The 18,287-nt window shown below is 44.3% G+C and overlaps 1 protein-coding gene and 1 long non-coding RNA gene across 5 annotated transcripts in view; one reads left to right on the forward strand and one right to left on the reverse strand.

Moving 5' to 3' along the window:
• The window catches only part of pps (protein partner of snf), a 385,339-nt gene extending 380,879 nt beyond the window's left edge, over window positions 1-4,460 (forward strand). The window contains exon 26 of the mRNA XM_075886392.1: window positions 836-4,460. Within this exon, the coding sequence (XP_075742507.1) occupies window positions 836-2,092 (1,257 nt within the window). The 3' untranslated portion in view covers window positions 2,093-4,460. The remainder of the gene's footprint in view (window positions 1-835) is intronic.
• Window positions 4,461-5,682: 1,222 nt separating this feature from the next.
• On the reverse strand, window positions 5,683-8,415 carry LOC142796221 (uncharacterized). Of its 4 annotated transcripts, XR_012893629.1 has the most exons (5): window positions 8,322-8,411; window positions 7,595-7,654; window positions 7,423-7,527; window positions 7,254-7,367; window positions 5,683-6,956 (listed from the first exon to the last, which is right to left on the reverse strand). It is a non-coding gene; the product is annotated as an uncharacterized LOC142796221 (long non-coding RNA). The 4 variants fall into 4 exon arrangements; XR_012893630.1 differs by lacking the exon at window positions 7,595-7,654 and having other exon boundaries at window positions 8,322-8,415; XR_012893628.1 differs by lacking the exons at window positions 7,595-7,654; window positions 8,322-8,411 and having other exon boundaries at window positions 7,423-7,588.
• Window positions 8,416-18,287: the final 9,872 nt, after the last annotated feature.

Genomic DNA, 18,287 nt, shown 5'->3' on the forward strand with positions numbered 1-18,287 from the left:
AGGTAGGCATTTCTAGGCACTATAAAAACACTACAAAAGCCCGTCTTATCCTTTAGTTTATGCTCTTATGTCAAACTGGTACTATAGAAATTCTAGGAAGAAAGTAGGCATTTGCCTATAAGCCAGTTTCTGCTTATCATTTTCTCGAAATTTCGCATATTCTGTTTTACCGCAATCGTTATGTTTACTACACAGAATAGCGAGTTGTTGGGCTAGTTAGTTTGACATCTGGCAAAGAGCGAATACTTGGAAGGAAAAAAGACTACTTCCTTTCTTTCTAAGTCTCCTTTTTCTTCCAAGCTCTTGTCTGCCAGACACTGCACAGAGTTACACTGCACACAGTTAAGCTTGTTAAGCCATTAGTGGAGTGGCAGTTTTGTTCGCAGACTGGAGGAGTTAAGCGGGAACTTGTAAACGTGCGTGATTGTATCTCAAATGCATATGATCATTCTTTCCTGTCAGGACCAGAGCTAGATGGCTGACCTCTGGCTGCCAGAAAGATGCCAGAAGTTGAAAGAAACAGAGTCCCTCTATAAATGTTTTTTGCCCTTGCACATCAATGTGGGCCTGTCCGTCTCAATTTTTACGTGATTCGGATCATGTATCTTCCAGGATTGTATGTGTGTTTTTTTTTCAAAAACATCAACGATGTTCTACTGTAGTCTGCAAACTGTCTTCTGAAAGTGGCTTGGTGTTCGTTTGCAGTGAGTATTGACATTTATAGTCGGCATGGTTAGAACCTTGTTCTCAAAGACAGCATTGCCACTATCACTACTCGAATATGATGCATTCGTGTCATCTCAAGTTTGTGACGTTCACATTTTTCTTCGTGCAGGTGGAAGAGCAGAAGCGGCAAATTGAGCTTCAGCGCTTGCAGGCTATTCAGTTGTCGATGGGCAAAGCATCATCGTCCACCCCTCCACAGCCTGCGACTCCGAGCGAGGCACAGCCTGTCGAAGCTTCTGGCATTCCCTTCCTGGACAGCTCATTGCCCACCGACACTGGTCTGTCCTTTCTCAGTGGCACTGGAACATCCTCGGGTGGCTGCAGCTTACCATCGAGCCTGCAAGAGTTGCTCAATAAGGTTAAAGCACCAATGCCGCAGCAGGCATCATCTTCAACTAGTTCCATCATGAGTGATGTCCTGGGCACGCTGCTGTCCTCATCAGGGCCTCTGGTCACTTCAGCCATCGCAGCAGTTGGGTCACCTCAACACATGCAGAGCCCTCTGGGGGCTAAGAAGACTCTCACTGAGGACCCGATTGTGCGTCACTTTGCGGACGACGACGTGGCTACTGAATCTGATGCTGAAGGTGCCGGTGCCACACCACCACCTCCAGGCATTGGAGACTCGCCGCCTGGCACTGCGGGCGTGGCAACCTCAGCAAGAGGCACCATGGTAGGTGTGTCACGGTCTCCGGGCACGCCCACCAAGGACGAGCTGGTCAACGAGGACGTCTCCCGGCCACAGGACCCACGGAGGCGAAAGGCTGTGGCATCTGCATTGCAGTCGGCCTCTACGTCAAGCCCCGTCGTCTCCGTATCACCACTCGTGACAGTGTCTTCGTCGTCGGGCAGCCAACTCGGTGCCAAGTCTGCTAGCGAACTGATGGAGATGGCACGCAAGCAGCTTGAGGAGATGGAAGTGCCACCCCCGCCCAATGTTGTCGTGCAGCAGCCTCAACTGCAACAGCCCATCGCAGCACCGGCTGCCCCTCCTCCGCCTCCCGTTTACGGTGCTCCTCCGCCCGCAAGCCTGCCCCCGGCAGGATTGCCACCTGCCGGTATGCCACCAACCAGCATGCCCCCACCACACCCGTCTGCCAGTATGGCACCGCCAGCAAACCTGGTGCCGCCAACTCCTGGCATGTACGGCCCGCCACCACCCCTAGACCCCTCTGCTTACGGAGCACCCCCAGGCATCGTTCCACCGGGCTATCCGCCTCCCCCTCAGTGGAGTACTGCTGGTGACCCGTACTGGAAGGGCCCACCGCAGGCCGGCTGGAGCGGTGGCGGGCGTAGTGGCGAGTACCGGCAGCGCGGAGGTCCCCCCAGTGGCTGGAGGGGCCGCAGGAACCAGTGGGAGCACTAAACTCATAAGCGCCTAGGACTCCGATGTCTGGTGTCCCAAGCTCCAAAGGAAGGCTGTGCATGTTTGCAGGAAAATCTCTGTCTGCTTTGCCAGTCACTCTGGCCACCATTGTGCCCTGTACCGCAGCACTCTTCATATTGGGAGCACACAACTCGGGAAGGCAGAACACGCACACGTTGTACAGTCTCTCTTAGCATCCACCAGACCTTCAGCTTCACCTGTGGCCATGCTAGATCGGCATTTTTCATCTCTTCTCAAATACGCCTCGGTGACATTGGCTGTGTAGCATCTAACACACTGAATGTGTGATGATAATTGTTTGCCTATCACAGCAGTACAGTGATTTAGTACTGTCATATACATTCTCTCCCTCTCCAGCAAAACAGACTATATCACCACAAGGAAGAGTATTTGTTTTTGTTTTTTCTCTTTCTGTCTCTACATGTGTTTTGCAACCATTGGGCCTTCTCCATTTTTTTGATACTCCCCTGGAGGTATTGTATCTGTAGATAAGTTCTGTGCCTGTTTTTGTTGGTGTGTTTTTATTTTATGGACTCTCATTGGGCTGCCGGGACAAACAATGTTGGGCTCTGTGTTTTTATGCAGCTTCCAATGCCAGAATACAAAAAGAAGAGTTGGCATCGCTTTTTCCATCCCACCACATGTACAGACACAGAAAGGACTCTGCCATGAGAATTGTGCATAAGCACGTCAGACCCGATCACCAGCGATAGGTGCGTGCTGGTACAAGGTCCGTAAGCGTGCCAAGGATTGCAGAGGAGAAAAGTGCGACACTTCTCTACGCGGCTTCACATTTTAGGAGACACCTCAAGCCATCATTATCACCTCGCCTGCATGCTCGTCTGTGCACCACCGACAACCATTATGCGCCTTGTATATATAACCCTCTTCTTTCGATTCACCTTCCCTCTCAACCCCATTTTGCTGCCTCATTATTTTTAATGTAACTATTACATTGTCACTTTCAATACCAGATTTTAAGCTTCAGAACAAAATAAAAGACAAATAAGCAGTCAAAAGCATTAAAAGATGAAACTGCAAACTGATTGCCTACTTCTCTTGAGTGGGCTGTGTACAACCACAGACCATGCAAGAGATAGCTAACAAATGTTGCGATGTCACTCTCTAAAACCCAGTAAATGCATAATCAGCTGCCTCCTGTTTTGTACCACATGTTTCCAAACAAGCACACTTAATTACCTTTGCCCATTTTTAGTATGGGATAAGTTTTTGTATCTTGTGGTGAAACCAAATCTACTCTTTTTATGTATTTTTTCTCCTTAACTATGCAAGCAAGAAAGGCATTACATGAGCTGACAAAATTAGTATTTTAAGGTTTAGCACAATGACTCTGGGTGACAGAGAAATTGAGGATTCACTATCTCCAGATATGTGACTAAGGCAAGTGCAACTTCCTAGTTAATTGGACAACTGTTGCTTACAGTGCCAATGTTGGCTCTAAAGTCGTTCTTAGTGCTTTGCAAAAAGTCTTCAAGTGCATCCTGAGTTCTTTAAGAAGTTGAGGATTAGCATAAGCACCAAAAATAATGCCATTTACAGAATGAGCTCCTCATTATCAGGGAAGTTTTAAAAGCAGCAAAATTTATCCTAGTAGGATCACATGGGATAAAAGCTCTTTGACGTCTTGATAAGTGTGCATTTTTTTCCCACCATAACCAATCATTTGCAGCAGGTTGGAACAGCTGCATTGGTATATATGCACAAACAGCTTCATGCACCAGAGGTTCATGGAATGCGAGGCCTTTTCAATAACAAAGCTTTGGACTAGTCACTTTCACTGCAGTTTAACGTTTATCTTCTGGCATTGGCATAGCAGAGAAAAGGTAAGCAAAAAAAAAAGATGCTTCCAAAACTAATAAAGTACAAAAGATAAAAACATGGTTGCGTCTAAATTTTACTTCACCTTCTCCTGGAATGTGCCCAATAAAGTTCACTCGAGCTAGCTGTATTGAACCACCAAGTAATTTGCACGAGGTCTGGTTATTAGGTTGGTTGAAGGGCATTGCAACCCAGAGATGCGACACTCGTTCATGACACCGGGTTGGTCACCATGCTTGGCTGTACAAAGGTAAACTAGTGCAAGCCGAAATTTTTGTATCCCCATAACAAGCGCCCATTTTGCCACACTGCTTTTTGATGGACGTTGTGCAATGGCTGGGAATTGTGTTTTCTTTTTCTTCACTTAACACTGTGCGTGGAAGGTCTGCACCTAGTGCATCATTGTGATCTGTTGCCTGCAATCTTACTCCAAGTGTGGAGTTGTGCTTGTGTAGCAACATACTGCGCTTTCAGAATAAAAAAGGGCTTGTAGTTCTGGCTAGGCAGATTTTCGTTGTCTTGTTCATGGAGACAAATTCGCATAGGGACACTGCCCATTTGCAGTGGTCCGAAGCACAAGAGTTTTCGCCAATTAGCTAGTCTCAAATGGCAATGTAATTGTGTTGCAAAGAGAAGAGGAGGCGCGGAATGAGCACCAAGACGGTAGCTTTCAACATTTGGCAAAGGCTTCTGTGGGGTGTCGAAATGAGAATGTCGCTCTCGGAACACAGTTGACACGGTCGGACCAAACCAGACATTTAATTGCTTTTACCACCACGATATCGTCAGCCGAATCAAATACATCACTAGTGATCGACACGCTAGAACACAGCATTATACAGTCCACATTCACTCAATAAACATAACGAACACAAGGTAACGCGTAGCGGCGTGCTTCACCCTGGACTCGTCCCGAGGGGCCCATAGCAAACCTGCCCGCGGCGCCGGACGATAGCGCCGAGAGATTGTGGTTATATCAGAAGAAAAGAAAGGTGCCGACCCGTAACTGTCTCTCCTTACGAGGACACCTCAACAGGTCAGCAGAGGAATGGGATATGGGGAATAAAAGATATAGAGAGAAGGAAGGAGGGATAAAAAGAATAGAAGGAAAATAGAGGGATAAGAAGCCGCCAGCCAACGAGAGGAAAAAAGAAGGAGATAGGAAAGTGGGGATCCGGTCGAAGCAGTCCAAGGGCGGGGTGCCTCAATGCGAGAGCTGCACGGCATCAGGAGACCGCGGAGGGCGAACCAGTCGGCGGGAGCTACGCTGAAGTCGGAGATCGCGAGGGCACAACCGTCCAGCTTGAAATCCTCCGAGCGAAATGATAGCGCCGCAAGGAGTAACTAGTGTTGAATTCCAATGGCGGAGTCGGTGCAGCCGACCGACTTCGCGAGCGAGCACTCGACTCTGGCGTAGAGCAAATCCGCCTTCGGAACACAACCCATAGAGAAATAAAGAAAGGTGAAGAGTGGACACTCCCGTAGACCCCAGCGGCCCAATCGACCCTAGCACGCCTGGTGGTTGGTGAGAGCAAGTGGCGTGCGCTTCCTGTTTCGGTTTCACTGGCGCAAATTTTGAATTTTTATTTCGATTAAGTTATAATAAAGAGAGATGCAGGTAGTGATAATTCACTACGATTTTATTCATCGCGCTTGTTCTTGTTCTTTTGTTCACTTGTTGATCACTTGTTTTTTTGGAACAAGTGATCAATGTATATATCAGTCAAAGAGACAGAGTATCCACAATGTTTTATTCAAAGGCAAGGTAGAGTCTGAGAATATAAAAAGCACAATATGACAAAGGTAGACAACAAATGCATCTCGCCTTACAAATAAATTGTAACAAATATTGTAACAAATACAGAGAGAACACAGACAACGCACACATCGCTAGAGTTGGCAGAAGCCGAGAAGCTGGTGAAGTATGCCACACCGGGCCTGTGGGTAAGTAAGGATCTATGGCAAAAACACAGCGCACAAGGCTGAAGAAGAAGGAAGAAGTGACATATACACAGCAATGAAGTCGCGAATCGCGCCTGTGGTTAACCAAAATAATGCATAGAAAAAAAAGAGTGCACAGAAACCACACGACACAATATAGCAGAAAGGCAAAGCTGCAGTGTGCTGGCTAGCCCAAAATGAAAAAAAAAGCAGACTTGATGCCTGCTTGTCCTCAGAAAGGTAGGGCTTTGCAGCTTGCTCACTACGTGAAAGACAAACTTTATGCTACAACACTGGCAAGTCTTGTGGCTCTTCTTATCATCAAAAACTTAAGATCCCAAGTGATTTGCGTCTGGGTGTTGTTGTGATGCTTGCGAGCTAAAATAGATTGTAGTCATCACTTATCCAGAATTGTGGACCTTAATTGGTGTTACGAGAGCGGTATTACAGGGCTAATAAATAGCAGAAGGAAACCACTTTGGCTCATTATTTTTCACAAAGGCTCTACATCGTACGTTATCACTCACAAGCTATATAAAAATAAAATGGCAGCATCCGCAGCCCCATCAAACGCTACAAGTTTGGGTATTCTTTTGAAAATTTTGATGGGTGAGATGAGGAGGTTGATGAGAAGCTAAAATACGAAAAGCGTGATAACGTGAACCGTGCCCACTTCATACTGTGTTCCTTACCCGCTCGAAGACATTTCCACAAGAGGTTTTGTTATCGATATATTATTTGAGCTGGAGAGATAAAGCATACACAGTGACCAAGCGACCCACAGTAAAGTGTACAGTTCGCCCGCATTTGCTACGAAAATAGACAGGATACCCAACATTCTTTTTGAGGTTATGCAAATCACTCCGAGCGAATACACAGCGTCCCTACTCCTCATAGCGGGTAACCAAAACAATGTATGCAACGAATGAGTGGTTAGTTTGGTGAGGCTGTCTCCGCAGTCTTTTGATAGTTTTCCGCTGTGCTGCTACTTTGGCTTGCAGATGTTTAATGGTTTGCTTGTACTTCATTGATGGAGACATTGTCGCTGGCACACAGGAACGCACTGCAATAAACAAAAAAATGGATGTAAAAGCGAAGAACAACTAATCCCATACGAGCACTTTCCTCGCTCTTTCAGACCCAAGGTGCACAACTTTCTGTGGTGCAAAGTTTTCGATTCCACTACCTAAAAACAAACCATTCACAATGTTGACAATGCACAAAAAAAAATTAAAATCACTGAGAGCCCACCCTTACATTTTGTAAGTGCACACGTAGTGTCCTTTTGAGGATAGTTTCCTCAGAATGTCCTAAACATAAAATAGCACATTAAAAACAGCTGCAATAAAAGCATAGTCACCATTTTCTCTAGGGCACTCAGACGTGGAGCTGTTGGCGGAGACATCTTCTGGAGGGTCTTGTGAAGCTTGTTCAGTGCCTCGGACAGTGCTGCCGGAACAATCTTGCGAGCGGCCTGCGGAAGTCTCAATATCAATCCACTCTGGTGTTGAAGTGAACATACAACTTACCGGTCACACAAGTTCCTTTTGTGACAGCTGAACGACTGGTTAAGGTTTTCTCCGGCAAGACGAAGTCAGCAGAAATTCTTTCACCAGCTACAAGGGAGCTGCCACCTGCAGAGGTTTGGTCAACAGTCAATTTGGGTAAAAAAAAAAAAAGAAATCGCGACACTGAACGCACCCTGTTTATCGGGGCACCTCAATGTGTGGGAGCCGCTTTTTAAAGCCTCTACCGCTGGTCCTGAAGAAATGAAATTACGACAATGTGTCAGTAAAAGGCTTAAACTAACACAAACTGAGGCTCATCCGCACCTTGCAGTGCAGCTTCTGCAGTCATGTCACAGTCACTATTTGAAGCGACGCTCAGAGAAGCTGCATATATGTGCAGTTGGTACAAGTTACAAAGCTTGTAGCATGGGGAAACTTAAACAACTCTTTCAAACGCATAAATTGGTAGAACGCGGAAGAAAAGAGAAGGCACCAACAAGGAAACAAGTAATTTGTGATTTTTGGAATTATCAACAGTGCCAGCTTTCACTGATGAAAGGTACAGATGCTCGCGTCCGTGGCAGACGCAGCACGCGTCGCCTCGGCTTGACGCCGTGCCGCCTTTGCTATACTGCATACGTTGCACAATGTTCCCGTCTAGCCGCCGCATAGAGCCGCAAACTTTCTTTTTAGCGAACCTCCCCGTCCCCACAAGCTACAGAAAAAGGTTACAACTGCGTGAATGAGACGCCACGTAAGAAACAAACTTGCACACACGAAGCGCAACGTGTGTGTGTGCATCTTTCTATGTTTGTTGCATGGTGCCTTATTCGCACAGGTGTAACCGCTTTCTGAAAAAAATGACCGAACAAGACCAACAACATGTCATTCAACAAGCTTCGCTTGAAAACGTGCCTCACCTGTTATCTCACGCTTGGAAACGCCGACGCAGCCGACGTTGACGAAAGCGACGAAAGCTTCTCGCTGTCAGTCATGCATGGGCTTGTCGCTGGGTAGATGGTGTTTACGACAGTACGGCTGAAGAAAAATAATCGCGTAAGGTGTGTTAAATAAAGTGTTTTATGTATAAAGAACATGCCTAGTTTGGGCGTATAGTTATTTTTTGAAAACAATTTTGTTGCATTGATTATAACATTTTCTTTTTGTTTGGCAATGGCTGCTGCGCCGCGCGGTGCTGTAGCCATCCCCACACAGAGACGGCTTCTGCACCGCACGGAATTGACGTCACAAAAATTGTCATGACATACGTCGTTTTCGATTTAGCGCGTTGTTCGAATTTACCGAATCGGAACGTGGCTCAGCTGGCCAGCAGACGCTCACTTGCTGCTGCTGCTGCTGGAGTAGGGCTGGTTGCTGCTTCTGCGAGCTGTCTACAGGCCTTGTTCTGCTACATATTCGCAAGCCTCGAACATCACCTTCATCTAAGCTCCACCGCTTATTTTCACTGCTATTTTATATTTACTAACGTTGTTTATATCCATCCCAATACGTATTTTTGTGATTTTTCGCGTATAGGCTGATTTAGCAGTATCTGTGCGTGGCCCTTTCTTTGGTAATCCGTGTTAACGTGCTTCGTATCTGTGCCGTAGTGCATTTGCGTAGTTGACAGCCGTGTTTTAGATTAAATATTCACTTTCTTGTTTCTTTTTTTTTTTTCATGGTGTAATTCTGAATTGAAAGTGTGCGCAACATGACGCGTGTGTTAGTAGCGGGCGATTCAATGGTGAAATACGTCGACCAGTATTTCCCATCGCGCCGTGGTTTGTCTGTTAGCGTTGCCGCACACAAAGGAATAAGGATTCAGCACTTGCTCTCAATGATTGCTGACAAGCTGGCCAGTTTTGATGTTGTCATTGTACATGTTGACACGAACAACACTGTTGACAGTGTCAACATGTGCATGGACAAATATCGCCAGCTCGCTCAGGGAATCATCGAAAGCAATCCCACGTTGCATGTAGCTTTTTCTGCCATTCTTCCTCGGGGGCAGAATCGGTACCGCCAAGAGAAAGAACAGTTGTGTGATGTTTGTCATTTGAATGACCACTACAGGAATGTGAATGCCGCACTCGCACAGCTTTGCCTGGAGAGGGGCTTCACTATCCTGGATAGTCTTGTGGACAGCTGGCCTGGATTCCTGAGCAGGGATGGTGTCCACCCCAGCCGGCTTGGCAACAAGGTGCTGGCAGACTTCCTGCACCGTGAGGCCTGTGCCTTGTCCACCCAACTAGAGAGGAGACACATCCAACAGTCCTACAAGGAGTCCAAGGCATCTGCATGGAGTGGGTGGGCTCGGCAGGAGCACCTTTCCATCAACTTGGAAGTCGATTTTCCAGCACTTAGTATGCATGCAGTTCAATATTCTCCAGCAGTAGGTGGACCTTCCGCTGCACCAGCTCCTGTCTGGAAAACCAGCAGTGCTCTCATGCAGACACACGACACTGACCAACTGGCCAGTACCATTCATGGTATTGGCTTTACGCTCGTTGGCGGTGTCCACGTTCGCTGCAAGGGAAGCAAGGCTTGGTGGACCTGGGACAGCCTGCCTTCCCCCATTTTCCATGGCACAAGTGTACCATGCAAGGGAAACACTGGGGAGAGGCCTATTCAGCCAATGATCCCTAGTCGAGGTGCAAGCACCACTTGTGGCAGGAAAATAAGGAGAGCCTCACAGGAGCATGAGAGAGCTCTTGTGCGCTCTTCTGTGGATGAAGAGGAGGCCAGTGCTGGAAAAGCAGCTGTGCCACAGGCTGTCGGCCAGTGTGGCGACAGTGAGTGGAAACTGGTGCAGTCAAAGAAGAGCCGGCGGAAGGCTGCGGCACTGCACAAGCAAGAACAGAGCTCTAAACTGTGTGCAGACAGTGAAGGCAAAGTTCTTGCTGTGACAGCTGCCAAGTCCATCAGGTCTACTTCACCTATGACAGCAGTTGTGAGCCCGAAACAGATTCAGTCTGCTTCTTCCGCTGTCTGTGGTAGAAAGCCTGAAGGACGAGCCAGTGTCTCGCACAACGTCATTCGTGATAGTTTTAAAAAGGTGCAGCGTGTTCCTAGCAAGCAGTTGAAAGACTGCTCAGTTAGTTCCGCGACTCACTGTGAATCTGTCACGAATGACGCTGTGAACGAGGTTTCTGTCTGCAAAAGCCATCTACCAGCACTGACTCGGGATTGCATGCGAATTGGGCGCGATCCTGGCACAGAGGCTGGTGACCCTATGGAAGCTGGGTGCACTGCAGCTGTGCAGTACAAGTATTGTGAGGCTGCTTTGACATCCAGAAGCAGGCCTGTCAGCCCTGGTGCCCAGGCTATTTGTGTAAACACTGGTGCCAACCCAACCGTCCTCAATAACCCAGTAAATACACTATATGGTGGGGGTAGCAAAGTTTATTTAAATGCAACATTTGATAACTTTCCTTCTTTTAAGAAAAGCTTTGATGAGTGGTGCAGGGAGGGCAGGCATGTAGTCATGATAAATAAGAGTAATAAAAGTCCATTCACATCAGAAGATAAGGACTTCGAGTATAATAGGATTAAATATAGCTGCATTCACGGTCGCACAATAAAGCCCAGGGGGATAGGAAAGCGACCAAAGCAAGCTTACAATGGTACTGGCTGTGAAATGACAGTATCGGTAAGCCTATGTAAATCGCCTACTCTGCACTACAAGATAACTAAACTACAAGCTAAGCATAACCATCCCACAGAATATTATGATTTGTATCCTCAGAAGAGGCTCCTGAATCATGGAGAAAAAGAAGAATTCTTTGACTTAGCTAAATGTAATATTGGCGCAAAGGATTTTAAAAACTTGGTCGAGCAAAAAACTGGTAAGAAGTTAACTACAAAGGACATTAATAATTACAAGCAACGATTTTCTATTCCTATCCGCAATGAGCAGGCTCATGGTGAAATGGTTTTAGAGAAGGTAGAGACCTTGCTAAAAAATAATCCAAACTGGGTTATTCACTATGAAATGAATCAAAATAATAACCTGCAATTCATACTTCTTCAAACAACGCACATGCGTGAGATTTTGGAAAAGTATCCAGAGATTCTATTTATTGATGGAACGTATAAAGTGAATATTGAGGGTTATATTCTTTACTCTATATTAGTTCAAGATGGTCGTGGTCGTGGGAGACCTGTGTGTTATGCCTTCTTACGAAATGAGACGACTGAAATTGTTGAGCCCATGTTCACAAAGTTTGTAGATTTCAACCCATTTGTTGTGTCTGCTTGTAAAGTAGTGATGATTGATAAAGATCTCAATGAACTGCGCATTTTAACCAGTATTCTTCCTAATTCTAACATACTTTTGTGTACGTGGCATGTGTTGCATTGTTTCCAGCAAAAGGTTAATGAAAAAGCTAGACAGCAACGAGATCAGTTGCTTCCTCTCTTAAAAAGCTTAGTTTATTCCCCCACTGAGCAAGACTACTTCGATAAGCTTGCTAACCTCCAAGCTATGACTTGCACAGATTTCATTTCTTACTATATGCATAACTGGCACTTGTGTAAGGAAATGTGGGTACATGCATATCGGCAAGCCCTTCCTACATTTGGTAATAATACTAATAATCGCATTGAGTGCCACAATCAAAAGATTAAAAATTATCTCTCTTCAAGCATGCATTTGGTTCAAGCAATAGAAGCATTGGTAGGTTACATTGATAATGATTCTTTATCTCTACAGTTCTCTAAGCTTAAATAAATGAAGCTGAACCTAAACATAAATGATTTCAATGACCCATTTCAGCTAGAATTGTCCCGTAATTGCACTTTTGAGGCTACAAGTAAAGTACTAGAGCAGTATGAGAAGTTTAAAAATGTAAGTTATCAAGTCACTTCCACTCCTAATTCTTATGTTGTAGTTTCACCAAGATCACAGTACAGTGTTTCATTGTGCTTGGCTTCTTGCACATGTGCTTTTTATAACCAGTACACTCTGCCTTGTGCACATATATTAGCAGTGCGTGACTTTACTAAGCAAGATCTTTTCGACAAGGCTTGCATACCAGACAGGTGGTGCAAGGATCATTTCCTGAGTGACAGCTGCACAACCACTAGTGCCACACCAGTGGTAACAAGCAGCATTCAGTCACCACCCTGTGTGAAGCTTGACACTGCACAAGAGAAGTATACTTATGCTTATAGGAGTCTTTGCGAAATGTCAAAAACCGTGGCTAACGTATTATCTAATTGTGGTGAGAAGGAGTTAATGGAAAAACTTTCGTCCTGCGAGGCTTTTTTCAGAAATTTAACCACATTTCCTCGTAACCAAACTTCAGCAGCCATAAAGGCTGCACCAGCTCAGTTAGCACAAACTACTGCCACAAGTTATCTTGGGCATTCTAACAGTACAAAACTTGTGGTACCTTTGGTTAAAGCAAGAAGGGGGCGGCCAAAAAAAGTGAGAGCTGTCAAGCGTAAATTTTTCTCAAATTAAGTAAAAAAGGTAGGCCTTGCAACTGTTAAAGTAGGCATGCTAAATGTCTACAAACGGTATTCTCTTTCAGATGCAGATTTAAATGTTCTGGTACAGGGCACCTCCATATCAGATGGCGTAATCAATGTCGCACAGTATTTAATTCAGAAAAAGTATCCTACTTGTGTTGGCTTTCAAGGTGTCTTACTGGGCCGATGTTTACAATTCACTCAAATCAAAGGCCCTTTCGTTCAAATATTGCATGTTCAGAACCCCAATCATTGGCTTACAGTAACAAATGTTGGTGCGGACAAAAACACAGTCTTCATATATGATTCAATTGATCAAGATACCCCTCCTGACGCTGTTAGGCAAATCTGTCATATTCTAAAATTACAATCGCCAACATTAACCATTCAAACAATGAAGGCACAAAACCAGTGCAACACACTTGACTGTGGCTTGTTTGCAATTGCCAACATGTATTATATAGAGTCAGACAGAAAACCAGAAACTTTGAACCTTAACCAAGTTATGCTACGCAAACATTTGCTGCAATGCATACAGAATGGTATGATCGAAGACTTTCCCCTCATACACTCCATAGTTGCTCGCGTACAGCCAAGAGATAGTATTTACAAGTTACATTGTGTCTGCCGGCAACCACAATATAGTGGGGTAGTATTGGACATTACTTGTGCAAGTTGTTCAAGAGGATTTCACGGAGCTTGTCTCGGCTCTTTAGCAGCTAACTTGGACAAAAAAGTATTCGTGTGTTCTCAGTCATGTTTGCTGGTTGCCAAGGAAAAGATACATTCTTCTAATTAATAATAGCATTCCATTTTGGTGTAGACATATGGCAAAATTTCTAAGCATTCTTCATGTCTCCTCCTCTAATTTTTGCTTTTCTTTAAAGGGCCGCTCACCGGGTTTGGCGATTTTGAGCTGACAAGTGCAATGCGTACATCGGGAGTTTATGGTCACGTCTGCCAAACATTGCAACTCTATGCGACGCGGAAATGGGTCAAATTTCAAAACGAACGCTTCTCCCCCTTTTTTTTGGGTCGCGCCCCCAGAGAAGGAGGTTATGATGTGCAAGTATGAATCGCCCTACATACACAGCAGTGCAGTGACGTTGGTCCTATATGTATACGACTGTGCTCTGACGCTGCCAACAGTGGCACGTGACATGACGGAAATTATTTAACGTGACATGTGTAGTTAATGTAATTTGTTGCTTGAAGAGATTAATAAAACTTGGGATACATATTGAGACACAATAGAAGAATGTGTTTGTCTTTTGCATTTTTTTCCCCGTGAATTGCAACGAGATGCCGAGCTAATGGGCTGGCGTTTCGCATGCGTTTGTGTCTCCGCGGTTACTGCATCAAGCAGACTCCTGTCCTGAAAAAGAAATTAATGGTCCTGCGCATTCGAGCACTCATTATGCTCATCTTTTCAACCGCATCAAAGCCAGCGTTTCCAAACAATGTCGCAAAAACAGGCAGTAGACACAATACAATGCTGGTCAACAAAACAACACCGCTCGCGCGCTCTAGGATTGGGCTTGTTTGAGCACGTCATGTGCACGTGACCTCTTGGTTAGATGCTGGAGAGGGTAGGAAAGAGATTTGGCTTGTGAAGGCTACACGGTGGAGTGGCAAGGGTTTTGACCTTGCCTCCTTTCATCCTTGTTTCCTGCTGTTAAAAAAAGAAGAAACTGTTTTCTCAGCTCGTAATGAACCGATTGAAAAACTTTTTGTGGTATAATGCTCTCCGTTAGATACACAACTTCCACAGTTTGTTATGGGACCTGGTGAGTGGCCCTTTAAGGACTGACTTCAGGGATCGAAAGTATGAAGTTAGGCATGTTGGTAATGCATAACGGATCACATAGCACAAAAATTTGACCCAGGACAAGAGAAGGAACAAACACGAGTGCTCACTTCCAAGAAGATTTATCTTGAAGAGCAAACACATATATACTCCTGAAATGTGAAAATCAGGCAAATCATTCAAGACGCCCACAACTGCCATGCGCAAATATCTTACATTTTCAAAAAAGACAATTTGACAAAGCCCGAGACAGTGTGCTGATGCAGTTCAGCTCTGGTCTACAAATCCTTTTTGCCTCGATAATTTCTCTTGTCATTTTATTTGTTGTTTTCTCTTCCAGCAATAATGATGTCCCGCAAAATCATTTTGCAGCCACACGTGCTGCAATGAACACCCTTGTAACCTCAAGAATGGTCGCAATCATTTCTTGGCCTTGCACTGCAGCAGGTGTGGCTCCAAACTACTTTTGTGTGACACCATTATCATTGGGAAAAAAAAAAACAAGAGAAATTGTCGTGGCGAAAAAGATGTGTAGACTAGAGCTGAACTGCATCAGTACTTTCTCTCACTCTGTCTCTAGGGATTTGTGAAAATGAATTGTCTTTCCTGAGAATGTAAGGTTTTCGTGCATGGCAGTTGTGGGCTTTTTGAATGATTTGTCTATTTTTTTTTCATTTCAAGAGTATATATGTTTGCTCTTAAAGATAAATCTTGTTGGAGGTGAGCACTCGTCTTTGTTCCTTCTCTTGTTCTGGGTCAAATTTTCACATTATGTGATGAGTTAACTTTCTGCATGCACCACCTTATTTTTTTTCCTTGTTGTAAGCTAGTGGTGGAGCGTTAACTAGAAGTACATAAAAACATTGCCAAATGTATGTTACCCCAACGAACCAAATTCCTTTGTTGAGGCAATCCTTTCTGTGGCATTCTTTCTTTATTGACTTCTCTTCACGTCAAACCTCAAACCTGTCTCTTTCATAAAAGTTCTAAAACTAGTTCTTGCTTTGTTTTGTTTTTTTGCCAAAAGTAGAAAAACTTCCCTTCGTTGAGCAAATTTTCCTGAACTAAAATATATTCATATCTAATGCACGGAATGAAAAATAAAAAACAAGAAAATTTATAGGCTGATCTCTAAATGTCAATTGAATAAGGATTTCGGAAATAATACCATGAATGGCACACAACAAACACTCATGCATGCAGCCTTTTACCATGTGCAGCTGTAAACTGCAAACAAAAAGTATCAGATATTGTATATAATTTGCTTTTTTTTCTTTTCAGCAACAGTAACTTGCCCCTTATAGAGAAAAATATGAATATCAAATTTTCAAAAATAGTCATTTTTGAAAACCTGTCAATATATCAAAATGGTTTAGTTGATTCATGATTATGCAAGCAGTTCTTGCATGCCTGTGGCACTGGGATTGTTAATGTAGGCAGGCTGAGTTTGTAATGTTCTAAAGCCTCAGCATTTTAGTGTTATATTACAATATAACATTCAAATATTTTATGAATTCAACTATGAAATTTGCTCACAATGAGTTTGCTACAAATTAAGCAACCAAAGTCTGTGTATACATTGCCCACATTAACATCACACTTCCACAAGTCTCTAGGCGGAGCCTGACCACTACAGAGCGCGTTCTCGGGTGGCGGATAGAGAAAAGTCTTGCAATGAAGTGATGCTAAGCAGCTTCTATTAATAAACAAGACTGGCACTTGTGCCCGCAGACCAACAGGCAGAAAATACATATGACAACAGGAGTCTTTTCACTGCTGTGGTGGGCAAGTTGAAAGTTTCAGGTGCCATTTTTTAAACTCTTTGATTTATATGTTGTTTTTTTCGTCTGTTTTCTTCATCTTGTACAGGTCCAGTACATTGTGGACTCACCCTGTTGTCAAGTCTTCAGGAAGTTGAATGATGCTGTCTTCTTCTAGCTAAATTATGCAACTACTAAGAAGGGCATCAGAATTCTATTTTGTAGCAGTTATTTTACAAATAAATGTTAGTAAAATTTTTCTTGGTTGTAGTAGTGTCATTGTGTACTCCCGGACCATAACATTACATAAGACAGGAATTCAAGTGCACAGCAAAAAAGTGCTGCTATGAGCACCTGTTATCAACATCAGCTGGTCATTCTTAATTTTGGTCTTTTATTTATCGCACATCGAGTAGCCGCAATTGCTTGGTTTACAGGCTGAGAGAAAATTCAGCTCCCTTTCTTACACGCCAAAGGTTGCTGGCAGTGAAACAGCGTTGCCAGCATTTTGATAGATACTTTGAAAATGAACGTGAAAACGACGGAGGGACAAGACAAAGGCGAAGTACTGAGTCTTTCTAATCTCGTGTCTCCGTCGTGTTCGTGGGCGTTTTCCAAAAATGCATAGTTTCCAACTCGACCTTACTGATATATTGTGAAAACTTTATGAAAACATGAATCCCCGAAGTTAAGTATAAAACTTTCACATAGGATGCATCACATCTAGCGTCAACAGTTGAGCTATTACAAAACTTTGATAAGTCGCAATACACGTAAAAGCAAGTATGGTCAAGCTTCACTGCCTTGTGAAAGCACTGCGGTAAAGCCAGCATGAGCAGAAGAGCATTACATGATACGAAATGAACGCATGCACAGGCCACTTGTGCATCAAACAAATATAAGCATTTGCGACTGCTCAGGCCAAATATGCACCTTGGCACGTCCGTTTCAGGCAAACAAAAGGACAAATACCAAACTATGATCAAGCTTCACTGCATGGAAAAAGCACTGCGGTAAAGCCAGCGTGAGCAGAAGAGCATTACATGATACGAAATGAACGCATGCACAGGTCACTTGTGCATCAAACAAATATAAGCATTTGCGACTGCTCAGGCCAAATATGCATCTTGGCACGTCCGTTTCAGGCAAACAAAAGGACAAATACCAAACTATGATCAAGCTTCACTGCATGGAAAAAGCACTGTGGTAAAGCCAGCGTGAGCAGAAGAGCATTACATGATACGAAATGAACGCATGCACAGGCCACTTGTGCATCAAACAAAAATAAGCATTTGCGACTGCTCAAGCCAAGTATGCATCTTGGCGAGTCCTTTTCAAACAGACAAAAAGACAATTACCAAAAGATGATTAAGCTTCACTGCATTGCGAAAGCATTGCGGTAAAACCTATAAGTAAATGATGTGCAGCAATCAAAGGATATATGCCTTATTCGTCGTACGCACCTGTTGGTGTATTAAAGCTGCTCACATTTGACAGGCTATTATGTGAGTGAGAGGCAAGACCTGATGTGATAATAGCTGTTACATTTCTTTAATTGCTCACTTTGGGAATTATAGCTGGTTGATCGCAAGTTGAATTTGCATGAGTCCTTGAGTAACTAAGCCACGTGCCATCTTCGCACATGATGTCTTAGCTGTCACCGAGTTATATAGATAGATTGACGTGGCGTGGCTTTGATTGCGCGCGCAGTGCTGTTTAGGTTAACTGCTGCAGATGGGGAATAAATATTTAAAATCTCGTGGTACGCGATGCATTTGGTAAGGCATGCAGGGCTTATTCCTAATGTACGGCTCCTGCTTACGAGCTGCGCAGTCTGCGATCTGCGC

This window comes from Rhipicephalus microplus, chromosome 2, assembly GCF_043290135.1.
Source record: "Rhipicephalus microplus isolate Deutch F79 chromosome 2, USDA_Rmic, whole genome shotgun sequence".
NCBI classification, from domain to species: domain Eukaryota; kingdom Metazoa; phylum Arthropoda; class Arachnida; order Ixodida; family Ixodidae; genus Rhipicephalus; species Rhipicephalus microplus.